This window comes from Drosophila virilis, chromosome 5, assembly GCF_030788295.1.
Source record: "Drosophila virilis strain 15010-1051.87 chromosome 5, Dvir_AGI_RSII-ME, whole genome shotgun sequence".
Lineage (NCBI taxonomy): Eukaryota > Metazoa > Arthropoda > Insecta > Diptera > Drosophilidae > Drosophila > Drosophila virilis.
The window spans coordinates 2278261-2306043 of NC_091547.1; the positions used below are offsets into that span (position 1 = coordinate 2278261).

The 27783-nt window shown below is 42.4% G+C and overlaps 1 protein-coding gene across 4 annotated transcripts; it reads right to left on the reverse strand.

The window, feature by feature from the left end:
• Window positions 1-3140: 3140 nt before the first annotated feature.
• Window positions 3141-27613, reverse strand: HnRNP-K (Heterogeneous nuclear ribonucleoprotein K). 4 transcript variants are annotated; one of them, XM_015168725.3, is made up of 9 exons: window positions 27407-27613; window positions 16009-16112; window positions 15859-15915; window positions 13952-13995; window positions 12546-12618; window positions 12350-12445; window positions 4412-5383; window positions 4182-4351; window positions 3141-3331 (listed from the first exon to the last, which is right to left on the reverse strand). In XM_015168725.3, exons 2-9 carry the CDS (start codon window positions 16105-16107, stop codon window positions 3301-3303), a joined length of 1542 nt encoding a protein of 513 aa, XP_015024211.1. In that variant the 5' UTR covers window positions 16108-16112; window positions 27407-27613; the 3' UTR covers window positions 3141-3300. The 4 variants fall into 4 exon arrangements, with proteins under 4 accessions (XP_015024211.1, XP_032292540.1, XP_070066571.1 ...); XM_032436649.2 differs by having other exon boundaries at window positions 4158-4351; XM_070210470.1 differs by lacking the exon at window positions 27407-27613 and adding an exon at window positions 18419-18636.
• Window positions 27614-27783: the final 170 nt, after the last annotated feature.

Consider the following 27783-nt stretch of genomic DNA (forward strand, 5'->3'; position numbering starts at 1 on the left):
AACGGCGGAGCTATGTCGTTTCGAAACGTCACATCTCCGCGTCAATTCTAGAGCCGCGGAGGTTATGTCGTTTCGAAGCGTCACATCTCCGCGTCAATTCTAGAACGGCGGAGCTATGTCGTTTCGAAGCGTTTTGCTAATCTGAAAAATTAAAACGACTTTTACTGAAATTGCTTTTGAGAGGTTTATTGAAATAGTTTCTGCAATCTGCTTCTTAAGTCACCCAATAGAATGCTAATAAGCTTCAGTTGTCGCCCTCGTCATCGGATGCGATATTAATGCAAAGCGGCGAATCCTCAGGCTCCTCCACTGGATTATCCATCACAACAGGATTCGCCTTTTGGGGGGTGGCATTGGTTTCTTGCTTAACAGGTTTCGACGGCTTGGCTTTGGAATTTCTTGCGACACGATTAGAGGGTCGCGGCGGCGACTTGTCACCAAATCTCTTACGCAGCCCACGCACAGGAACCGTGCCGTATCGATAGAAGATTGCATAATCGTTAGCAGCTATATCAGTGGCACTGGTCTTGTCTATGCTGAGGACGAGCAGGGTGCCGCCGGCCTGGGCCTTGCGTGAGACTACCTTCCAGAGATCGGTGTTGTATTTGTTCTGTGACCTAATCAGACCCAGCAGAAACTCCTCGGATTTGCCTTCGCTGCGTGGCAGGAAAATCGTAATGTAGAAGAACTTGGACTTTGGATCACCCAGCTTTGGCACGACAGGACGTCCCTTGTACGAGTATATGTGTTCGGCGGTATGCACTAGCCAATCGGCGGTGGCTTGATTGGAACAGTCCACTTTCAGGAATCCCGCCTTAAAATGGATGCTGGAAAAACGCAAGGGAGCTGCCGCAGTGGCGCCAGCCGCGACGACCTCCTGCAGTATGGCCTCCTCAAGATCCAACTTTTCCTGATGGCTCAGCTTCTCATTTGGATAGCCGACAGGCATTAGGCTTACCGTCATCTCGTTGGGATTCCTTTCGTTTCGCTCCTCCATTTCAGGACTTCTACTTAAAGCATGGCGCTCATTATTGTGCGCGAAATCTTCGCGGGGACTCTCGCAGGACGGCAACTGTTCGTCAGCAGGCAAATCGGGACCCCGTAGATAATTGGCTGCTGGCTGCACAGGCTCCCTGGCCATGCGCAAGGCTTCATCGGGATGAAATCCCTTTTTGAGGTAGCGCACATACCATTTGGTGCGCGATCCGCTCAGGTTTCTTCTGTTTGGATCACCCTTGCCACCGGGTTGTCCCGGTGACGTTATATTCGGTTCGCGTTTCTGACGCTGCCGTCTCAATTCATTTTCGTTACGGCTCAACTCCCTTTTCTGCGGCCTGCTGAGATTCACCATGGGACGCCAGGTGCCGGCATTGTTCCCATTGCCACGTGACGGCAATGGGCTACGTCTAGGCCCCGGGCTGAGATCTCGCCGGAATTGCTGCGGCGGCGGCGACAATTCTCTGGACAGGCCGTGATATGGGCTATCCTGTCTACGTGGAGGCGACAGAGACAACAGTCGTCGCATGCCACGAACCGGACTACGGCTACGCCGTCCTCCGCTATATTCTCTTGCGCAGTGTGGACTGCGACTGTGCTGCCTGCGATAGAGGTCCGGGTTTCTGCCCGGACTGCGATTGGACGGCTGCTGTTCATTTAGGAATCCCAATCCTCTCTCTGGACTCTTGTTTAACAGCCTGCGCAGAACGCCTGGCCGCCCGCCCTCTGAGTTGTTGTTGAACGGGCCGCGCAAGAGTCCCGGTCCCCTTTCTGGACTGATGTTAATCGACCCGCGCAGCATTTCCAAAGGTCTCTCCGGGCTGGAATTGTGCTGCCCGCCGCGTAGAGGTCCCTGCCCCCTATCCGGACTGCGATTGAGCTGCCCGCCGCGTAGAGGTCCCTGCCCCCTATCCGGACTGCGATTGAACTGCCTTCCATTGCCCTGTGGGGCATCCAACGGACTGCGATTGAATTGCTCCTGAGAGATTGCAGGATCTCGGTTTGGCCAGGTGAGATTACCCTGGTTTTGAAAGAGCTGTCCACTCGGCAGTCTCTGCATGCTATGTGGAAGGGAACTGTTGTTATTGAAGCGATCTTGAAAGAACATGGGCGCCGGTCCCATGCCAAGTTGTTGGCTTTGGTTGCGCTGTTGATTCGGCGGGAATTGTTGCATGCCCAATTGCGGCATGGGCTGCTGCTGCTGCTGCCCGCCAAAATCTTCGCGTCTTGGCGGCATATTCCGCATGGAATTGAAGCCTTCGAGCGCATTGAAATTCTGCGGCATTCGGTTGTGATTCTGGTTTTGATTTGTTGTTGGATTGTTTTGATTAAAGTTTCTGTTATACATATTGCTAGTGATTCCCACGAGTGGCGGAGTAAGAAACGGTCCGCCCGGGCAGAGATCCGCAGTGCCCGGGTAAGGCTGATTGGAACAGGCGGTCGCCAATTGCCTGAGCCCGCCGTTTGCGACTGAACTATTTGTTAATCCGGGCCTCCAGCCTGGCCGACTCTCAGCACGGTTCGAATGACACCTTAGTCCGGCCCGGATTGAGATGAGATGAGATGATAATGATGGGGAATAGGATTGGATTAATGGATTAGTGTGTTAGTTAGGGTGTATGTGTGTGTGTGTGTGTGCGCGCGTGTGTGTGGGGCTATGCTTTGACAGGCGGCCCCACAAGCGCCTGGTCGACAAGGCGTTCACATCCGCCTCACCCGCTGGCTGTCCGGGGCTGTTTATTGGCAACGAGGTAACAAGTCGCTCGCGCCTATTCACAGCTAACCTGCCCGTACACGGGCGGGCAGGCCGTTCGCTATCCGCAACCTGCGACCCGTCCGGCGGCCTCCAGCTAGGCCCCTGGCGCAACCATCTCATCACATCAAATCGGTTAACGCCAGACCGGAAACGAGAAGGAGTTCGTTTAATTTTATACTTTATTTGTTCATGCTCCTTATCATGTATAATATATATATATATTGTATGCTCGTATAGAGAATTGTAGGTTGGTTTGTGGGGCACATTTGTAATATATATATGTAGCAGGGGGGTTGGGTTGGGTTGGGTTGGGTTGGTTTGGGGGACGGGGTAGGGAGTATGTAGAAGATACTTAAACTTAGAAAAGAATTATATTACTCTCTAGATATTGGGGAGGACACTCAATAATCAGTTGCTTATGTTTTCTTTTTTCTTTCTTTTGTTTTTGTTTTTTTTTTTTTTTGTTTTAGTAAACTTTAAAGTTAAACGTGGATGCAGCTCCTCCTCTTCATCTGGGCTGTTTTGTTGTTGTTGTTGTTGAAGTCCACTTAAATGTTCCGCCTGCCATTCTCGTGCACACTGAAAACGTGAAAGATGGGTGGAAAAGCAAGCGATTGCCAAGGCATTAATAAAATCGTTTTTCGATAAGCGCACACATCGAAGCATTTGAAAAATTAAGCAAAAATATAACTTATTTGTACAGTGAAAGCTCTGAAAAAGGAACAGCCGTCAATTAAATCTTTGGATATTTACAATCATTTTCAAATATTTGAAAATATGTAAAATGATAATTATTTAATGTATTCATTTGTTCAAAGACTTTCCTTTTTTTTGAAGCTTGCTTTTAATATATATTTTTTTGTATGATTTAAATAAAATGGAATATTTTTAAAATATTAATTATTATTTATAAAACATGTGAGCAGCAGTTTGTGCTCGTCGAGCTTTCACTGTAGTAAATGAATGTGAATGTGGTAGGGTAGGCGGAGGGGTAGGGAGAGGGGGAGTGTGTTGACCGAGACACGTTTAGTACAAGTTGAACAAATGTATTTTATTGTTATATATTGTTGCTGTTATTGTTATTATTATTTATTGTTTTGTGGCACCACCGAAATTATTATAAATGAAGAGCAGAATGCGCGCCATAAGAAGACAAGGGATTTATTGTTATTAGCAGAGACCAAACAACAAAATCACTAGTCTTCCATACGGAAAGCATTTGGAGACGACGGTTAGTTTGAGGCATTGGCTGATTGATTGGCTGATTGATTGATACGATTCGATTCGATTCGATTTAGAGGCACGTTTGGGCACTAGGCGGGAATTGATTGGGATGTGTGTGTGTGTGTGTGTGTGTGTGTGTATGGATTTTAGTAAGTCATATGAAAGGATTTGTTGTGCATACTTTTAGTCTGTTTGCGACACCAACCTCTGTTGCAGCAGATACTGGGCCATTTGTATTTGCTTGGGTGTGCCCGAAATGGTGATGATGCGATCATTCGAGCCGGGCAGCGGCTCATCAATCGTTATATACGCGCTCGACTCGTTGCGTATGCGCCGTATGCGACCGCCGCCCTTGCCAATTATGGCTCCAGCCAACTGTTGGATAAAGGCAAAAGATTAGCATTAAATTTGCGTCTAGAGCTTGCAGCTACTCACATCCTTGGGTATGGTGACCTGTGTGCTGTTGTTGGGATCATGTCCCTGCGGTATGTTGGACGAGGCGTTGGCACTGTTGTTCGAGCCGCCATTGCCGCCGCCGCCACCGCCGCCCGCGTTGAAGCCGCCAGCTCCGTTGTTAGCACCAAGTCCGCCGACACCGCCATTGTTGACGGCGCCCAGGCCGTTGCCCAGACTGCTGTTGCCGGCGCCGTAGCCAGCGCCCAGGCCGTTGCCCAGGCTGTTGTTGCCGGCACCGAAGCCGCCGGCGCCGCCGCTGTTGCTGCCCTGGCTCTGGCCAAAGTTGCCCAGGCTGGGCAGATTACTGGTGCCGCCGCCACCGCCGCCGCCGAGCGGGTTGCCGCCACCAAAGTCGTTGGGCCCGTTGCCGAAATTGTTGCCAAAGTTGCCGCCGCCGAATGGACCGCCGCCGCCAAAGTTGTTGCCGCCGAAGCCGCCGCCATTGTTGCCAACGCCGAAGCCATCGGCGTCGCCGCCGCCGCCGCCATTTGCCCAGGGATTGATGAAGGGATTGTCGCGTGGTCCGCCCATGCCGCCGAGCCCAGTGGCGCCGCCGACGCCAGCACCGCCACCGCCGCCGCCACGGCCGCCACCAAAGCGATCATTGCCGCGGCCACCGTTGCCGCCGCCGCCACCACCGAATCCACCACCGCCGCCACCTCCAGCACCACCGCCGCCGCCGCCGCCTCCGCCGCGATTGCCGCCACGTTGACTGGGACGTGTGCTGCCGGTGCCGGTGCCATAGCCGCCATACTCATCCGCATAGACGCGGTCAAAGTTCATCGGATCATAGTTGTGTATCGGCCCCTTAATGGGCGTGTCACGTGTCAAGGTTATCACCTCGCGCACAGCATCAATCACCTGGCTCTGCTTGCCCACAGTCTGCACGACACGATCCGTGCTCTGCGGCGCCACATTGGAGAAGACCTTCAAAAAGCGACAGCCAATGCGCTAGAGGAAGCAACGAAATAAGGTTATAGAGTTTAATATACGCAGGAAAATCGAGTAGGGCTAACTTATTTGAAGATATCTACTATAGCGTGCATAAACTGTAGATAACTATTGTAAGCAATATGATTATTTTCTCTTTAATGCAGTCAAACAGCTCAAAATGGCTGACAGCAGCAGAAGTTGGCAGGAGCAGGCAGTCAGGATCGATGGCAGCTGCACAGTTTCAATCAATTGTTGGCCATGACTGTGACCCATCCGCAGGAACAGAGCTTATGACACGGCCCTACCAACAGGCTCAATAACAAGCACTTTAACCATGCTCGGCAGGCAGGATGTGCAGGCACTTCTCGGCGTTGAGCTACCTGCCGGCGGCACAGCTGCAAGGGATGCGCGTATATAAAGCAGCTCCTGCACCGGAAGTTGTTGTTGCCGTCTCTTCTTGCCCCCGCTACCAAATTTGAAATGCGTCTCTCGTCGTCTGCAGCGGAAGTGTAAATGTGAAATTCGATAGCCACTTAGGAGTGCATGTCATAAGTGTTCGTGTGTGTGTGTGTGTGTGTGATAGGGTCACAACAGAGATTTGTGCCTACGTGCATTGGAGCCTGCTTCCGTTGCCCGTTTCCCTGTGTTGCCTGTCTGACCCCCCTCCGACCCATCGCTTTCCCCTCTGGCGCAGCTGCGTGTTTTGTGTCCTGATGATTGCATCATTCCTAAAGCCCAAAATGCTCAGGCACAGGCAAATTGCGTGTTACCCCATGCTTAACTCTGTGTTCGAATGACCGAAGGCTGCGTCATGCTTAACACACACACACACACACACACACACACACACACACACACACACACACACACATACACACACATATACACACGCACACAAGCTACTCGCCCTGCCCGCTGCTCCCTTGGCGACAACTCGTTGCGTGTGACCCCCAGACAACAATGGCGACACATCAAAAACTGCTCAAGTGCCCACACGTTGAGCCTTATGAATGGCAGGCGCAAATGTTGACTCACACACTTACAGGCGCTGTGTGTGTGTGTGTGTGTGGGTTTTCTTTTTTTTAGCTTTTATGTCACAATATAAAACATCAAAAGGCAACGAGCGAGCGACTGGACGCTCATTGAATTTATTATTTAATTTAAACACAACAACAAAGCACAGCGCGCTGAGCAAGCGTGTGTGTGTGTGTGTGAGGGTGTGCGCGCGAGTATATGACACACAAACATATAGATATACATATACATAAATATATATATATATATATAGAGACGAGCGCGCTGGGCTCAAAAATGTAGCATACTTTTTGGTGGCCGCACGAATCATATACAAAAACTCAAACTGCGAACAGCAGCAAAGGAAAAAATGTAAAAGGATGCGTGTGTGAGTGTGCGAATATGAAGTGTGTACATGTACACAACACACACTCACACATACACGGCCAAGAACTACACAGAAATTACGCCTTTTAGTTAATTTCGGTCTTATGATATCTGGTCACACATATTTTAAAAAATATCTCTTCTATTTTTTGGTTGTTTGTACCTTTACACATTTTGTTTATCAACTGTGTGTATATATACTTTTCAGTAGCACTGTTATAACTGTTTATATGGCCTGTGGCAGCAGAAGAGGCAGCGCGTGTGTACCGTGCGCGACCAGCGCCAATGTCGAACTAATTGGGTTCAACGAATGCCAGTTGCCATGTAAGGAGAAGACGCAGCCAGCCGCGGCAGAGAGAGAGAGAGAGAGAGAGGCAGCGAAGAGAGCGCTGAGCAGAGCAGCAAGCAGGCAGGCAGGCAGCATGTGCCTGTGCTTCTTGTTGTTGTTGTGTACTGGCTGTAGGCAGTCAGTTAGACGGCTTAAAGGCTACGCAGGCAGCAGGCAGGCAACCGTCGAGTCAGTTGGGCAGGATAACAGTAGAGCAGACGCTGCTGCTGCGACGGCTGCGGCGCTGCTGCTGCGAGGCGCAGCTGCTGTCGGAACCGGTGTATTATTCAGCTTCTTTTGCTCGCTCTTCTTTTTCTTTTTTTTTTTTTTTTTTGGCTCTCCGTGCGTATTTGTGTGTGTGTGTGCGTGTGTATTGACGCATGCGCCGCAAAATAGGCGCACACACACTTACGCACACATCCTGATAGATGTAGCCATGGCAAATGAAACGTAATCATTGCTGCCATCTACTTATTAATTTTTATGCTTCTACTTTGGCTTCTACCTCTGCTGCTGCTTCTGGTTCTTGCTCTTCGTTTTGTTGACTTTCTTGCGCAAAAATTCTAAGCGGCTTTTTATGCAAAGAAACTGTTTTCGGGCAGCTGCTGCTGCAGCCTCTTGAAGTGCTTCCTTCACGAATATCCTTAAAGCAGCTGCAGCAGCGACGACAGCTTGCAACACTTGTGCAGCAGCCGCATGTGGCACGAGTGTGTGCGGCACCAATAATGCAGCTTGTCTGTAATTGAGTTTTTGTACTTGCTCTCGAAAGGACATCAAAAAAAAAAACAAAAAAACAGAAAATCATCAAACAGCAGCTGCAATTAGAAAACTTTTTGGCCCCAAGCAACAGAAATTGCGGAGTGCCGGCAGGAGGAGGAGGAAGTGTAGCACCCAGCGGCGGGGTACACTCTGCCAACAAAATGAGCTGTCAGGCCAAACAGGCAGCAGGCGGCACTTAAAACAAAGCGGAAGCAACTGAACAACATTTAAGTTGATGCCACATACACAGAAGCATGAAAACTGAACCGGATATTGACAAGATTGCAATGCGCGACACACTACGGTAGGCGAGTTGGAGCGCGGGAGGGGGCAGAGAGCAGCAGAAGAAGGAGTAGGAAGCTGAACAGGAGCAGCAGAAGAAGGAGTAGGAAGCGGAACAGGAGCAGAGGCAATGTCAGCGACAGCGTCATGTATTACAGGCAAAAGTTTCATAAGCAAGTTATTCATCAATTGATCAAAGAGAGTTGTTGTGGGCAAACACGGACGAGCAGGACGAGTTGGCTTGACTAGAAGATACCCCGTAACAAGCTGCAAGCACAGGCCGCTAGCTGTCCGCTTAAGCAGCTCCTCTTCTACTAAAATCCATTTCGTAGCATGGAATTGAAATTTAACATGAAGCATAAGTTTCTATTATTCCATTTTAATATTCCTTATTATTTAAGATCTCTATCCAAAGCAGATTAGAAAATATCGAGGTTGGAAATCGATATTTATCATTTTGGCTACTTTGGAAAAAATAATATATATATATATATAGTCAAACTGCATGCATATGCTCAACTACATTCGTTATAGGGTATAACAACAAGTAGAAAAACAATTCAAGCAGCTCGTAAAGAAATGCCAAGGAACAGATGCCAATGCCTCAAGTCGGATGTCTTCAGCTGCCTCGGCGCGTAATTTGTGTGTGTGCGTATGTGCTTGTAACACCTGTTAGGCATTCATTAAGAGAGCTGACACATACATACACACACACACACACACGCAACCACGAGGGCAACCAAGCAACCTAGTCCTCCTAAGCGCAGCAACAATTGTAAGCCGCAGGGGCGGACTGAGCTGAGCTGAACTGAACTGAGCCGAGCGAAGGGTAGGGTAGGGGCGAACAAAAGCCATTGGCACGCTGCTCAATTCTCAATGCCCATTGTGCCGCACACATAGGCAGACATTTGGATTTAGTAGATGGATCAGGGAGAGAGACCGGCAGAAGGCAGCAGCAGCTGCTGCTCATTATTAGGGACGCCGCCTGCGCGACAGCAGCAGATGCCGCTCTTGAAGGAACTCATCAGATGTGGCACAGGACAACATTTAATGGACAACAGCTTGAGACAGAATTTGGGTTAGTTGATAGCTTGTAGCAGAGAATATACCTTCTTTTGGATATTATATGTATTTATAGCCACACACATGTTGGGAGAAATGTGACAAATTTTGGGGGGCCCAGCAGAGAAAATGTCGCAAGCAACGAAGCTGAACGCAATGGAAATTATATTACGAGTTCCCAGAAATCCGACAATTCCTTTTAGGAATTGCTCTTATTTAAATGGACATTATAATATTTGTTTTATTATTAAATTGTTATAAACAAAATACGACCTGAATATAAGGGGGCATATTGAGCAAGACAAAATCCAAATGCACACGGAATGTGTTTTGATCATATCTATCTATCCATTTTTAACAATCTCTCTTTATCTATCTATTCATCTTCATCTATCTATAGTCATGTATCTATCCATCTTCATCTATCTTCAATCCAGCTATCCATCTATCTATCCATCTATCATCATCATCTTCATCAATCTATCTTTATCTATCTATCTATTCATATTTATCTATCTACACATCTTTCTTTATTTATCAAACTATTTAACTTCATCTATCTATCTATCCATCTTAATTTATCTTTAATTTATCCATCTATCTATCAATCTATATTCATATATCTTCATCTATGTATCTATTTAGCCATCTATTTTCATCTTTGTTGTTTTTCTATACTCTTAAACTTAAATTTTAAGTAAATTAAAGAAAAATAGTAAAGCTATTCTTGATTTTCCAGTCTGACAAGAATAAATAATAGATATTTCGCACTCAGTGGCGGCCATATCCAAACTTTATACAAGATAGCAAATATCCTTGGACACATCAAGGCAACCTTATAACCTTTTATCAAGGACACACACAAATATAAAAGGAAGAACCATATAACCGGCTGTGAGGGCCAAAAACAAAAAGTCAAAATGGGAACCAAAAAAGGAAGAAAAAAAACACGCAAACGAAACAAGGTAAAAGCGAGGCTGATAGCAGGATAATCAGGAGAACGAGGACACGACAAGCGAAATATCTTTTGAGAAAGAAATGAAAACAGCTGCTTGCCTGGCCAGTTGTTAGGCTGCCCAAGACAATGGAACGGGGACGAGATGAGACGAGACGAGAAGTCTTCCCCTTACCCAAAAAGACACAATCTGTGACACAAAACACATGCTGAGACCGAGACAAGAGTCTGGGTCTAAAGACAGGCAACTGCTCCACTGGTGATCATCTGCGCAGACAACAGCTGAATGGGCGGGCGCTGGCAGCTGCAAGGATGCCATGCCAGGATATGCTACAAAGCAGCGCACCGGCTTGAAGGACGCTGCTAGCGGGCGAACGATGATGCTGATGGCAAACAATTTTCACATTGCAGCATGCTAAGAAATTCCAAGTAAAAAATATAAAAGAAATGAGAGAAAAAAACTAAAAGTAAACGCTACGTTTTCAGTTGCTCAAAAGGCAACAGGACACAGTCGACGCCATGTCCTTTTGCCGTGGTGGACTTCTTGACCTCCATGAAGCTACAAGAAATCTAACGCCTACAGCGTACCCTGTAAGTGTACCGTGGATGTTGGGTAATTTATTATTTAGGAACACACATCCTGTTTAAATCATCTTCGGACTTTGCTATATTTGCATACATAGATGTAGTCATAAAATAAGGACTCATTTTAGAGCAGTTCTAGAAAGATTGGGCTTTCGTCTTTTCATACTGATTCCCCACTTTACTCTGAACTTGCCTGCTTTGAGCTTATATTCACGACCTTGTAACACCGTTTTTTGCAGGGTATACAACAGATATGAATATGCACAAGAATGGAGCAGAAGCAGTCAGGCAGACAGTTGGCCAGTCAGCACACAAAGCAAATGCGACTTGCAGACACAGTTTTTGCGTGCGCTCAAAAGTATGCAATAATAAATTCACGCGCGCCTTTGTGCGACCCGAGCTGAGCGCAACACGGTAGTCAAGGCAGCCGGAGTAGAAGGAGCAGCAGAAGAATGTTATAGGTGGCCAGCAGGCGGCACTGTGGCAGGCACTTTGCACAGCAGCACAAGGTGAAGGGGAGGGGGCGCGGTAACGAAAACAAAGCCATTCCAATTAAAATGCAGCCACTTGGCAGCAACTACTCATTGTTAATTAATAAGAAACAGGCAAACGCATATTTTAATGCACAGGAAAATCAACAAATAAGCGAGCTACAATCAGGTGTAATCGACTAAGAGATGCCCTATAATTAAACAGATTCGTATTAACTTATAGCAGGATGTAGACATAGAGACGGTCTGTGAGGAGCTGCACAGTTTGAGCAGCGGTGAGCGGTGTTTCCGGCTCAATTGTTGTCAAACTTTCAGAGCTTAAAGACGACGTTTAATTGCAGGTACATCCCAAAATTCAAGCATGTATCTCTATAAATACAAAGTAGTATTACAATAAACTATATAATCTTCGAGAAATGCCTAAAAAAAAGGGGCTTGCCAGAGTTTTTCTTAGCTTGGTTTTGATATACTCTTCATATCGAAAGATTATTTCATATAAAAGTATTTAAAGGCGATGAACACGGCTAGCTCTGGAATGCGTACATGTTGTATGGCATCGCAACGGAAATAACACTTATTACGCATTTTCAATGGATTCAGCGTATAAATACTTGAAGCTGCCAATCGACTACTCGTGTGTGTGTGACGGATGTGCGTTACAATTGCGCAATTGAAAAGCGCTTGACATGTGCACGCATCCTCACACATGACGCTGGAAACAGGCTGCTTGGAATCCAATTGCGTTTGAAATGGCGACAATTGTGTTATGAAAGTGCAGAGCTTATGAAAGAGAGCTGTGCAAAGAAAGAAGCGTTCTCAGCAGGAGCCCGGCAGGATTCGTGCTGCACATGAGTGATTGTGAGTGTGTGCGGCCAAGCGTTGAGTTGCTGTCGTTGACAAGTGAAGCTAACATGAGGTAAACTATGTGACAGTAGCTGCTAACGATTGACGACAGCATGTTGCCTGCAACTTAACGTGACCAGTGATGCAGTCCAAAACCGAGCAGGATCTGCGTCAATGCGCAGGACTATAATTAGACTTGTGACAGCGTTCACAAGCTACATACATGTTGCCCACACTTAGATATATTTATAGATATATATATATTTATAGCTACTCACATCGCGTATCTCCTTGATCTTCTGGCCACCCTTGCCAATGACGCAGCCGGCCAGACTCTGATGGATTAATAGGCGCACATCGAATTCTTCATCGCGCTGCGGATTGGGAGAAAGGGAGACAGAGAGAGGCGAGAGAGATCAGAGATAATGTACATCAGTTTTAGTTAGATCAAATAACATTAGCCATTCCACTTACCTCTTCAAAGTATTTCAGCATTTCGGTTATGATCTCCAGCGTGGAATCGATATCCGTAGAGATTTGTATGGTGCTGTTAAAGTGCAGGGAGAAATTTGTTTGTCGGATGTATAGAGAAAGTTAAGAGAGAGAGCAAGAAAGAGAAAGAGAGAGAGAGAGAGAGAGAGGGAGAAATGTAAAGTATAGGTACATATTAGAAATACATAAACATACATAAGGCTCAACCTTAGCACTAGACCTGCATTAAAAATATAGTTATACGACTAGACAATACAAATATCAACGAGGGTTGCCTTTGTTGCTGCGGCACTAAGTGTGACCAGCTGTGAATTGACTTCAGTATTGGAATGTTACGAGATTTTCCAGCACTAGAGCTTCCGCTTAAATAACTCGTGAAATAATTAACGATTCTCAACGGTTTCTTAAGTGACATTTCTTGAACGAAAGCGATTATATTTAGATTCAATCGATTATGTTTAAATCCTAAGATTTTATAGGTAAAATTAAAGAGGTATTAGCGTGATTTTTTTTGTAAAAGGCAACCCTCGTTTTAGACAACTTATCAACTTATATATTGTAGAGAAAGATTACGAGTTATGCTGAGATATACGACCTGTACGGCTGCTGTGCTTGTTGCTGTACCTACACTTAACCCAGAAACCACACACATTGAAGGACACACAAGACGCTTGCTGGGCGGGCGAGGAGGAATATGGATGGGTACACAAAAAAAAAAAATAAAATCGAAAGAAATTCCTTTTGAATTTTGGCCATTTTGCGGGTTGGTTGGGTAGACACGAGCGCATTTTGCTGGGTTAGTTGTACTCGGAGAGCTCGAGTGCGGGGTTTTATTTTTTATTTTTATTTTTTTTAAATATTATTTAGTATGTACGTGTGAAGTTAATGCCGTGCAGTGGTATTTAGTGCAACGGTTAGTAGCAGCTATTAAATATGCTTGTGGAGTAAGTAAATCGAAAGACGCTGTTTGGGAGTGAGGAATAAGGGATATATACATATACAACTGGAAGTGTATAAGACGTCGTAACTTCGGTAAGGACACTAGCACATACAATAACAACAAATACAGCGCGAGAGAAAAACACAGAAAGAGAGAGAGAGAGAGAAGACAGCGAGCGAGCGAGCGAGCGAGAGAGAGAGAGACACGCGTCCAGCAGGTACAAGTGTGTTCTTTGGTAAGGAATAATATTATATATATAGATGTTTGTAAAATACTATAAAAACAGAATATATAAAATAAAAAGGTTAACTAACTGTTAACAGACCTAACTAAGGCTAAAGGCTACAAAGTAAGTTCTTAATTGTTGATTTTTTTTTTTTTTTTTTTTGTGGTAAGCTTATACATGATGAAATATTTGGTAAAGTTTTTAGATTTTGTTGTGGTTTACCGTTCGGGGCCTTGGGAATCGTCCACAGACACAGTGGCTTTATACTGTGCGTTACATTTGATGGTTGGACAACAGACGGGCGGATCGGGCGGGCGGGCGATTGAGCGGGCGGATCGGGCGGGCGTGCGGTCGGTCGGGCGATATTTCGATTAACGTTCGGTTGATTGGTTGGCCGTATAAAATTTGTGTATATTTTTTTTCGGTTTTAAATATATATACATACATATATATATATATATATATGTATGTGTATTATTATGCATTATTATTGTTGTTGTTGTTATTGCAGTTGCCGCAGTTGTTGTTGATGTTGTTTGAGCAGGGAGAACAAGAGAGAGATACACACCCCCAAGCACACACGGGCACAACCACACACGCAACGCACAACAATGGAAGGGACAACGGTGGTGGGCCCAGCATGGATACATCATATACACGATAGATATATATATATATATATATATGGATATATGTATGTATATATGTGTTGAGATTTATACAGATTTTATGCACATTTATTGCACATGTTGTTTGGTTTTTATATACAGCAACGGGTCACGACCGCACGGGGCATTCAGACGGGCCAGGCAGGCAGGCGGTCGGTCGGGCGGGCGGGCAGGCGGTCGGTCGATTGGTTCGATTATATATATATATATATATGTGTATATATATATTGTGCATCGGTTTTTGGCATCGGTTGTTACATACGTTAACAAATTGTTTTTAGACGTAAGATTTGATGGAGCGCATGGCCAACATTCGGGCATTGATTTCGGTTATCGATACATATCGATTCATTTGGCATTTGGCATATTTGATTCATCAGATTTTCAGAGTTTCAGTGGCAGGTGACGAAGCGAGACCCAGACCCAGACCAGGGGGAGACGCCAGTGTGTGTGCGGGACAGACCAGACCAAATGGTGCGAGCGGGCAGGCGGGTCGGTCGATCGATCGATTGGTCGGTCGGTCAATCGATCACAGTTGGTCGATTGATATTGGTTGATTTGATATTTGGTCGTATTACAAGATTCGATTTGGTTTTTTGATTTCATTTTTTTTTTGTTTTTTGTTTTTTTTTTTTTTTGTTTGGTTCGATTACATATGGGTCGTTCGTAAGAAGTAGAGAGAAGAAGAGAGAGAGAGAGAGAGAAAATTGTTCATTTAGTTAAGGTTAAAAGCGTGTAAATTATTTGTATTTTATATTGAATTATACAACAAAAAAGTAAGTGGCAAATTTCTTGTTCATTGTTTGGTAAATAAAGCGCCTAAATATTATATTTTTGATTAAAGACTTTGGAGACCAGGTCAAAGGCGAGAGCGAGAGAGAGAGATATATAGACTGTTAGCTGAGTGCGGGCAGCCGAGAGATATAAGAGAGAGAGAGAGAGAGAGAGAGAGAGAGAGAGAGAGGTAGGGAATAAGAGAGAGGGGGAGTGAGAGAGTTAGTTAGAAGCGTGTCGTTTAAGCTAGAGATTGTTAGATAGATTTAATGCTAGATTAAACACGCTGAAGGGAACTGAGAATAAGAGACGGGAGCTGCTATTTGCGGCGGATCCAAAGCGGCCAAAAGAGACTTTAACTTGGACTAGATAATGGATGTATGATATATATTATATATATATATATATATATATATATACATATTTATAGAAGAGGACAGCTAGAGAGAGTCGGAGAATAGTAGCGACACACAAATAGAGACAGAATTTGGAATTTGCTTCGCTTTCTCTTTAAAGGTCTTGCAAGCGCGGCGCAGTGAAATAAATAGTTAATAAATAATACTAGACGCTTCAAGTGTTTTTTTTTTCTTTTCTTTTTCAAATACTCGTTTTTCTTGTGCATGTTTTCGAGTGTTTTTTATATATAGTTAGCTGAGCTTTAGTGTGCCGGGGCACGTTTTATAGTACCTGAGTGCGCATCTTCTGTATGTGTTGGCCTCCCTTGCCGATGACAGCGCCGGCAATCTGCAATGAGTCGAAGAACCAACAAAGGCACGTTCACATATTGGTTACGATTTACGGCCCAGTTGGGTTTTCTTGGCTGGTCAATTAACTTACACTGCTTGGTATCAGTATTCGCACCGTTTCCTCGTTGCGTCTGTTGCGCTTCTGGTCCTGCGGGCCGTCGCCATCATTGCTCTCGCGCTTCATTTTCATGCTCTCTGCAAAAGTGTCAATAACAAAGCAGAAACACGCATTAATCAATTGGCTCGCTTAAAAACTAACCCAAGCTCGGCTCGGATTGCACATACGCCGCGTGCGCCAGTTCGTAATCAACTGAACCGACGCACGTTTGGCTAAAACTCAACACAAGTCTGACAATTGTTTTGGGCAAACAAAATGACGTTCAAGCCGCAGCTGTGATGCCCTTTTGTGCTTGAGGATATCTCTACTGCACACAAAATCTTTGGAAAATGTAATTTTGTAAACTAAACGTGGACATTTGCACTCTTTTATACACTCACTTCTTCTCGAAATAGTTTATAAAACAATAACAAAAAAAAAATATTTGAATTTAAATTATTTTTGAATTGTAATAGAAACACAAATACGAGAACTTTCTTAAAATGAGAGACTTTTGCCAATCATTCGATTTAACAAATGTCTAAGTGAAAGGCAGGCATGTGTTTTCGATATTTTTGAGCGAACTAGTGTTGTACAAGACGATAAATAGATTAGTTACTCAATACTACAAAACTATGATAAGCAGTGTTGTAAAGCCAAATGTTGTCGATTTATTAGCCCTCTGAAAAGTCAGCTTTGAAGCAGATTTTGTTAATTCATAAACCGTTTGCCAACACTTTGTTCATATACAAAATTGGCTGAGAAATTGATTAGCACTGTTTATAGCATAAATATCCTATAGATCACTGGTTACACACCTCTCGATAAAGTTGATATGCTCGATTTGAACTCAGTTTTAAAAAACAATCAAGCCAAATGGCAGCGTATAGCATTGTGGGTTGAAATTTCAGTTTGCCAAGCGCAATTAGACAACAATTCAATTTGCCTCATATCGAATTCATTGAAGTTGGAATGATTTGCCGACTGGCTCGTACGCTTGATTTTGTGTTGGTGTTTTTGAGAATCGTGCAGCTGCCACCGTTTGAGAAAAGGCGTTCAAGGCATCTCTAAAACTGTGTCTTGCTATAACAATCGATATATATCTATCCAACTATCTAACTATATACATGTATATAATATTCAGTTGAATACGCCCTATGCCCAACGCAAAGCTGCTCAAGCGGAAATGCCAGACAGCCAACGCTCAGAACATATACATATATTTATATATAATATATATTTCGTATATGAATACCATATTTGCTACTCTATATTATATATGCATAATTTAGTGCATTTTTAGACATCAAAGCCAGAAACAAAACGCATTAACAAAAATGTTACATTTGCCAATTACATCATTTATGAATAACTACCCCAAATGCCAGTCTGAATACATATATGCATATATATATATATATATATATCCATTTAGTAGTCGGGGTATATAAGTGAATAAAATCTGTGCAACAACTGAGGGGCTTTGTCGGATTGCCGCCGCCTACAGGCCCCACAGATGAGGTTTTTGTGTCTGTTTTTTTTTTTTTCTCTTTTATTTGTTTACCCCTCTTCTAGCTAAAGTGAATAAAACAAAACTCGGCTCAGATGTCAAAACATCAATTGTCTGAGCTGTTAAGTTGTCAAAACTATGTCCGATACAAAATCAAACAGCAGCCGTGTTTTTTTTCGTTAATGGGCTTTGCTTCAAGCCGTCACACAGCGAATGAATCAGACAGCAATTACAGGTACACATACATATATGTAAGTGCTTCTATATAATCCGTGTTTTATGTGGGCAGAGCTTGGCAAAGGGTAACAGCAACACCTTGAACAGGTCTTACAGTCTTATTGAACAGTCGGTTAACTGTGTGCCCAGCAGAGCGTAAAGCCACAGCTCACAAAAAAATATGAAGAAATGGTTCTTTTCTTGAAACTGCTTGGGTTTCCCTTATGCTAGGTACAGTTGTGTTCAGCAGTTGTTCAAGAACCTAAGTTTATTTAGTAAGGGTCGAAAACTAAAACCCAAATTTTGTCACTGACGTTATTGAAGACTACAGCTTAGAAGGAAGGTGTTTGAAGAGAAGGTCAACTCTTCAATAGAATACCCTGTTTTATCTACACACAAAATAAGTTGAGAGTAAAATCTGCTTTTCTATATCGAGAAAAGATTTAAGAACTGAAACCTTAGCTGGAGTACAATATAATTCTTAATGTTCACAGCCAAACATTCCCTCGATAGATATATGATATGTGCTCTCTTATGTATTAACAAATATATATTTCTTGGATAATTTTCCAGTAAGAAACTTCATTACAATCCCATAACGAATGTGTACATAATTGAAAATAATATTCATTTCATCACAATTTGGAAAATATTCGCAAGTTTTTCATGTAAAATTACCTTTAGCTTGAAACTCGTATCACAATTTGTCAATTTCACATATCCTAAATAAATGTACAGCCAATTTTTGTATATTCACATTTCATCACAAACTTTAGATTTTGATTATTTTTTCTTCCACTAGTTACATAACATTTGCAGATAATTATTGGAACTGTTTGGTCAGGTTGAAGGAGCAGCAGGTGCTGTCCTGTTGCAAGTGCGGTAGAAAAACTAATGAAAATAAATTCGAGAAATCCGACTATTTATAGGTAAATCTTGGACATTGAACAAAAAAGCTGCGGACCAATGGAACCCAAGGATCGGTTATGGATAGCAACGGAAACGGAAATCATTGACCAATAGAAATCGTACAAATGTTCAAGTGACAATACCTAAAACAGGGGAAATTTGATACAAGGTACAGTTATGGATACCCGATGCTAGGCAACGCCAGCTAATTGTCCCCGACTGACTGGCCACAACAGACAGCTGGAAGCCAGAAGTTAGACGAGCCGTACCAATAGATACAACTCCTACACAAATGAGAGACAGAGTCCCAGATATATCGGCGCGTATGTACAGGACGGCACTTGGGCAAAAGTGCATTTGCTATATCTATGATTGATAGATCTACACATATGTGTACGAGAGGAGGCGAGGGCAGGTGCTTTATATAAGCAAAAGCCCAGGTAGGATATTATATATACTATATAAGGCATGTATGGACAAATTATATGTGAAAGCTTACATAGTAATTGGCTTTGGGCCCACTAATCAAACCAGAGGGCCAGCAATATGAACTAATAACTGAACGAGAGAGTGGGGGAGCGGGTGCAGAGCTAGGTTAAGGGGCACGTTTTGGATGCGTCTACAGCTTTATGAATATTATATACGGTATACATGCGTCGACTTCAGCTGATGTTTTCACATTATGCATTTTTAAATGTGCTTGTCCAAGACAGCAAAACGTTTAAAATATTAACACAGGGTTTGGAGTAGGGCTCATTTAGGAGCAAATTGGAGGGGGGACGAGAGTGAGGTTTGATTTCAGGTCGTTTCGCTAAAAGCTTGGGAAATGCAACAAATTGCGGGCAAATATTATTACAAAGAGCCCAACGTGGCCATTGCAGCAAGGCCGTCATTATATCTAACTGACCTGTCATTAAAATACAGCTATATATACACTCAGAGAAAAGCCGGATCAATCCCGGGTAATACTAACACGGATACTAATACTTATACAAGAACTAACACTAATACTAACATCAATACCAATACCAATCCCAATACCAATACCAATACCAATACCTATTGTAATACTTACTCAAATTCAAATTCTAATACTTATAATAATACTAATAACAATAATAATACTAATGCTAACAATAATGCTAGTACTAATACTAATACCAATACCAAACCAATACTAATAATAATACCAATACCAATACCAATTGTAATACTATTTCAAATTCAAATTCTAATACTTATACTAATACTTATAAAATTTAATACTAATACTAACAATAATGCTAGTACTAATACCAATACCAATACCAATTGTAATAGTAACTCAAATTCAAATTCTAATTCTTATACTAATACTAATAATAATAATACTAATACTAACAATAATGCTAGTACTAATACTAATACCAATACCAAACCAATACTAATAATAATACCAATACCAATACAAATACTAATACCAATACTAATACTAATACTAATACTAATACTAATTCAATATTTAATATCAACTTCAAAATATTAATACTTTTGAATTAAGCACCATATTGCTCATTACACAAGTTTTCACAAGCTTACAAGTTTTTCAATGTTTATTATTATATTCAAAGACATTTCTTTAAACGTGTTCTTAAGATAAGAATTTCTTAGTTTAGGTGCACGATCCAAGATTCTATTTGCCAGCGAGAGCATAAAACAAGTTCTTAAGAATGGACTTATTCGCATTTTTACAAAACACTAGCGGTTTTTCTGCGAGTGTACATTTCCAAAGATAACAGAGCAGGGCTTATAGACGCGACCTGTCTATTATTCATGTAATTAGAGCAATTTGCGGCATAATGCTTTGGATATCGACATCAAGTGCCTCCTCTTGATGCACTTGCAACAAACTTAAAGGGACATTTTTCCAGAAGGCGGACGCATTTTTAATTAAAATCCTGAGACTTTCAACAGCCGTTTGGCCCCAATTGCTTCAAAAGCAACTAATAATAGGTTAATTGCCTTGAAGCAAAGCCACATAGGAGGAGCGTGGTAAGGGGGTTGCACCGATGAGGGGGCGTGTGTAGCACTTTGTAGTGGTTGCTTTGGCCAGCAGCTGCAGCTGCCGTTGCCTTAAGATGAGGCAAGTGCCCATTGATTAAAGCAACCGCAGTTTCTTAATCAAATATTTACAGCTTCCCAGGGCTTATGCAAGGGATGGTGGGAGAGCGGAGCGCAGGGGCAGCTAAAGGTAAGGGGTAGCTTAACAATTGATAAAGCTAAGCAAGTGGCCTGAATGTGACATAAATGACAGCTAGCAATTATGTGAAAATCATTTGATTGTCACACACACACACACACAGCTATACACACACAGACACATACACACTCGCACACACACACACATGCTCACTTGCACATCCACATCCTGTTCAAATAGCTTTTGACAGCGCACACGCGTCTAACCACAAGCGCGACCACGCCTACAACCCCATAAACATGCTATATTACAAGAAAAACAGGTAAGTTTGCCTAGGTCGCAAGTGTCCGACTGACAGATACCCTGTAAAAAAAAACACGCACTCTTCTACTAGCCTTAAACCATATCAAATTGACCCTTAAATAATTTCTGTTTATGCTGCGATAGATATGAAATCTTAGGGACTAGCAAAAATCAAGAATATAGTTTTACATCTTTTCAATTTTAGACAGGTGTCAAGGTGTAAACGAAGTGGAGCGAGCTCTTAAAGCGACTGTGTAAATTTGGTGCCTCCAGATCTTAGAAAAAATCGGTAATAATAATAATTGATATTTACCGAATTTTGGGAAATTAGATGAGCTAGAGATAAGCTAGTTCTGTGTATGATATAAAAATCTCAATCTGTATATTTTAATATTATATTATTACGTAAAGATGCCTCCTTGCGCTTAATGCAACCTCATTATATATGTTTTCCATACAGGGTATTATAAGTTAACTAAAGAGGTGGAGGGCTAGCCACATTTTTTCATGTTCCCTCACACACGCGCACGCACACGCACACGCACACACAGGTGGGTTGCTGACCACAAATATGTGAGAGCAGGCAAGGGCAAAGGCGAGACGTGCGAAACCGCCAGGAACAAGTCAAAAGGGAGGTGGGAGGGAGGGGTAACATTCAGTCAGAAGCAGCAGGAAACGGTTATGCGAGCGCGTCCCGAGCACGCTGTTATTTTATGCAGGACAAAAGCAGCAGCATATTTTGTTGGCCCTTCCCCTGCCCCGCCCTCTTGTGTGTATGTGTGTGTGCTTGTAGCCCCTACCCGCCTTCCCCCCTAGCCAACAGTCAACTTAATTGGACGCTGCTGCGGCGGGGCATATACGCTTGCCGGCCACTCTATAATTTAGCGGAAAAACAGCTAATGGACGGCCATGTCCAGTCCACGCAACAACAATGCGACTGCGGACTGGGACTAGCAGCAGAGGGCGGTGCAGGCGGAAATGCACACAATTGACAATTCTCATCGTAGGAAAAAAAAAAAAAAAAATATATATATATATATATATGTATATAAAAAGATAGTCTGCCGTCACTTGCCGCCCTTTGAGCTGTCTCTATCCATGTCTATGTCCGTTTGTGTCCGTCCACTTCAAGGCTTTTATGGACATGTCAGCGTGCTCAGCGGAGCAGCAGTTCGTTCGGTCATCGCGTGTCTACCGGCTTCCACCTCTCTTCCCAACCCACCTACCCGCCCACAGCCCACAGCCAAGCCAACCACCTTGCGAGGTCCCTGCGCTAATAACTAATGTCCTTATGGCGTGTGGCTGCCGCCGACGCGACCGAGTTTGGGGTACAGTAAAACTTTGTCCACTTTCCTGCCGCCGGGCAAGTTGGTGTCTTGTCTCTGTTCGGCTCTCGCCGCAATGCTCTATTAAGCATTCGATTTGAATTATTAAGAGGCTTCGATTGAAAGGCAGTTGCGCCAGCACCAGCCCCAGCTCCAGCCCACACGTCTCCTACCGCCCCCCCTCACCCACCCACCCACTGACAGCAAACGTTGAGCCATAAAAAATAGCTAGAAATTTTGCCCCATGCAGCACTTGCATCTTGACTTATTGTGCGCCTTTATTTTGCCATCTTATGAGCGGCATCACAAGCTAAAAAGCTGCTAAAATCGTAAAGTATTTGTTTTTAGAGAGTAAGTATTTCGTTTAGTTTATGGGCATTTAAAATAAGCGAGTTCTATTATCAGCTGTACCTCTAAAACATTATCTTTTAGCGGAAATTAAGTCCGCAACAGATCTTAAATTCCCTCAGACCTTTGAAAAGAAATCAGTTTTCAGTTTCTAAATTTACACATACAGCCTACTTTTTAGGTTCAAGGAAAAGTCCTGAAAGAGCATTCAGGCAGGATAAGAAACTTCATAGCATAGCAGAATTTATATACGAAAATATTCGATATTTATCGATAAGCAGGCATGGCCAAATCGACTTAGAATTTATATACTACAATATATTGTTGAGCAGAAGCCCTCGTCACACATTCGTTCATCTTTCAATATTTTGTTTACTCGTGCTACTACAAGGGGATATTACAAAGCTCAAAGATATGAGCAAAAAATGGTAGCTAAATATCGATATTTATCGATAAGCAGTTCACACCGACTTAGCCGTATCTTCAGTCCAATCAAGAACTTATATACTATATATAGTTGAGAACAAGCCATCTTCACACATCTTGTTCATCTTTCAACATTTTGTTGAATCGTGGTTCAACACGGCGAATAACCCGTTTTATAACCTATAAATATTTAATTTAAGCAATTTAATAGTTTTCGTTTTCACGATTGCTTTAATTAAAACGCATAAATAAGCAATCAAATTCATCTGCGAATCAATTGTTGCTATGCACACGTATTTTCTGTCAGTGTAATTGCCATGGCACAAACATGATGTGTCGAGTCATTGCAAGTGAGGATGATGATTGTATAATAAACAAATACCAAACACAAACACACACATACCTATATACACATTTTTCATAGATATTTGCAACAATACGTAATGTCATGGGAAAACAAGAAACGCTGCAAGGCAGCTCAAGGCTTCGGGCCTGTCGTCTCGCTGGAAACGTGTTTTTTCAGCCATCGAATATTAGCATAAAAAACAACAACAAACATTTATGTTTTGCTGCCTGATGCCATTCAATAAGACAAAAGCCATCAAAAATACTTGAACGAAACATGTTTTCTAAAGGGGGTGGCAGGCGGCACAAGCGGGAGGGGCAAGGGGCGAGGAACGGAGTGCTAAGCATGACCAGGGAATAAGTTAATAAGTTGTTTAAGTCTGTTTGTGACGTAACATGCACAAATCATAGTATTGTTTACCACTGGCAATCTCTACAAATGTACTTTACAACACTAACAATTAACCCGCATGTGTGCAGGCAGCCAGTACGAAATGGGAAATACATTTCAAATCTTGTTAATGCGGGCAAAAATGTTTATCTCAAATGCAATGCATAGTTTAATATTGAAAGTCCAAAGCAAAAGAGAGTTGCTTTTAATATTGTTCCAGCCTTGGCAATAGTCAGTTTAAGTAATTTCTGTTTTCAATTTGAAAAAAATATGACCATATTTTATGGTAAATATGACCATATTTTGACATTTTGGATAGCACACAATATTGTATCTATTATCTAGTAATATATTTTTTCATATTTGATTATTTCGTGCGACAGCTTTGGTCATCAGCATTAATTAGATTATACATTTGATTACTCATAATTTGACAAGCACTCAACTATTGAAGCTTGGCACAAACACATTCAAATAAGTTTTGGAGAGCAATTAAAACAGCCTCAACAATAAATAAACTGTTTTTATTTTGAGGCGCACATTTGAAAGTCAACCCTCGTACATATTCATGGACATATGTGAGCCACAGAACGAGATTCGGATTGTGCAGTTTTTGGGCCTACGGGGAAATCAGGAAACACAAAATACAGCTACAGCAGAGAGAGAGAGAGAGAGCCAAGGGGCAAAGTAGCTGGCCAAAATGATGTTGCAGCTGTTTTTGCCAAAAAAAAAAAAAACAAGAAGAAAATTTGGGAGAAAAGCATTAAAGTTAAGAGTATTGCATTTGCAGCAATGGAAAAGTGCATAAATATTCCATGATACGAGCAGCTCATATTTTATGAATAAACAAGCACAACGTTTGAATAAAGCCAACTAAAAAGAAACAACAACAACAACAACAACAACAACATGGAAAAGAAAAAGGCTTGTCATGGCGGGATTTTGGGTAGGCTGGCTGTATGTTATTTATGACTATATAGGCCGAAATAAACACCTCCGCCTAAGAGAAATTTCATTTAATGAAAACGAAACAATTTTTGTTTTTTTTTGGTCAACGAATTTTGAACGTGTTTTTTTTTTTCAGCTTGTCACAAAAACGTAAAACAGCAAAAACAACGAGGACAACAACAAATAATGTGCTCGGCACACATTCAAGTCAAGTATATATACATGTAGATATATATATATATATATATATATATATATATATATATATATGATTGATCTGTGTTTGTATGTTTGTTAACAAGAAAATCGAGCCGCAACAATAAAATGACACTTTAAAGCCTGCAAAAGAATAGAAGAAATTACAAAGTGAACAACATTCTTGACAAAACCAAAAAAAAATACTTGAAGAACGACTGTCTTTGGCAAGCCGAAGTTTAAATACCCTTGCTGACACACAGGACTTACGGTTTTGCATATATGTGTGTGGAGTTATTGTGAGGCTCACAACTAGCTGAGTAAAAAGCAAAAACTTGTTCTTCAACACTGAGGCTCGCATAGAAACAGACAGCCTTATTTTTGGACACTAATCAACACTGGACATACAATTTAATGGACTCGAAGAGATCTACTTCTATGCATTGTCCAATTTTATTAAACTCTCTGAAATAGCAAGAGAGTAAGTGTAGTCGGATAATAAAAATACAAAATTTATTTGCAATAAACAACAACGAGATTTTAGCTCAATGTCAATGAACGCGTTACACAAACACACGCGCGCAAACACACACACACACACACACAAAGCACACAGACACAGCCATAGACATGCGGTCTATTGGCAGAGCGCGTGTGTGAGAGATGGAGAGAGAACCGCGAATAGAGATTTTGAGATAAATTCATACATATGTATGTATGTAGATGCTCACGTATGTATATATTTATTCTGAGAACAATCTCAGCGATTGGCGCACTCTTATAGATTGCCTCACTGCCAAAATATGCAAAAGGAACGCTCACACACACACACATACATACACATGGCAAGCTATACAAATTAGCAATTTGAGAGCTTTGGCATCCCCTCCCACCCTCCTTATACCTACCTCCTACAACAACCAAACAAGGCAAATAAAAGTGAGCGCTAAACTGGAATCCACAGGAACAAAAGCAAAAGTCAATTCTTTTAAAGAGCTCGTTTTCAGCATTCAGCTTTTTTTTTATGATTTTCTTGCTTAATGCTTTAAGCCAAATTCCAATCAGCTAAAATGGCAACGTAACGACGACTCCGACGAAGAAGGTGTCAAAAAAAAAAAAAACTCATTCGTCTTGTGTGAGCAACAACTTTTATACTGGTCCCGAGAGCGATTGCAATGGGCATATTAGATGAGAATTTTGATCCAAAAGAGAAGTCGTGAGAAATATAATTTTTAAGTTAATTTCTAGTTTAAAGTGTTTAAAAACAGAGAAAGGGCACGAAGTGTTGTAAAAGGCTAGTTGTACATTAACAGCAAGGCCTTGCTCCCCTCTCCGCACACTTTCGAGCATGTAAGTGCGGGGTGTGCGGGTATATGAAAGTCAGGCAATTACGTTTTATTAACGACCGATAACAGGCTTAACATCTTTATTATCGATCAATCAATCGATCGATTGATGCTGAGCATCGGAACGAGGTGTCTACAATAACGGCAAATACTCTGCATAAAATATAGGTTAGGCTATTTGCGGCTTTTTGCCATATTTGTCGCGGGCACGTTGAACTCTGCGGCTTAGCGAAGCGTGGGAGTTGCTATTTCGAGTTAACAATTTGTTTTGATTTTATCTCAGCTCGACTCGAAAACAACAATAAAGGCAACAACAACAAAAAAATTAAATTACACTATAATGAAGTTACAATGCGTGTGTTCGTGTGTGTGTGTGTGTGTTGCCGGCACACGCGGTAGCCAGCGAAAAGGCGCGTGGAGAAAAACAAAACAAGAGACAAAAGCAAAGAGACAACAACGACGCCGACTGCGACGCCTTTGCACTTAAATGCGGAAAGAAGCCGGCGCGCCAGCGTCGCGCAAGTGCAAGCGAGAGGGTGCATGTAACAGTACAGCAAATACGCAGGGCAGCGCAGTCGACGTCGACGATTTTTTTTTCTTTCTTTTTGTGATCCAAGAACTTTTGCATGGTGGTTGTTAAAATTGTGAATGGAAATCCAAGAGAAGCCACGAAACTTGGAGACAGACAGTGCACAAGGGCTGCAATTGGCAATGTGCCTGCCAAGAAACTCGGACGCAAATGAAAAACCAATATAAATTTGATGTCTTTTTATACAAGCCAGCGGAACGGGCAAATATTACGCACACACTCTCACACACACACACACAACAATGCTATAAATGTAATGCGTATTATTGTAGAGTAACACATTCGCAACTTCTTGGTGACAAATTCTTTACGGTCGCCTTTTTTCTCTACATGTATGTACGTCGCGTCGCTTTTCCACTTACCTCTTCCTTGTGGACTTCTTTGGCGTCTCGCGTGCACAATTAACACTTCTTTGAGTTTACACAAACACCAATAAACTGGGCAGTAATCCTTTAAATAGTTTCTTTATTTTATAACACAAAACACGAGCAATTAATAACCGAGCATTAAAATGACTGTACGTCTTTCGTGTACTTATTTTTGCATTTTTTGTTCAAACTAGAGATGTGCGATTAACGATAGTGCATAACATTTCTATTGCAGCAAGTTGACACTTGTGTCCGGCGTTGCCACTACGATTGCTGTTGAGTGTTGTCGCACTGTAATGTTAATTAACAGATTTGCTCCACATGCAACGAAAAGACTCCACATTAAATGAGTAACCAATGAAACTGCATAC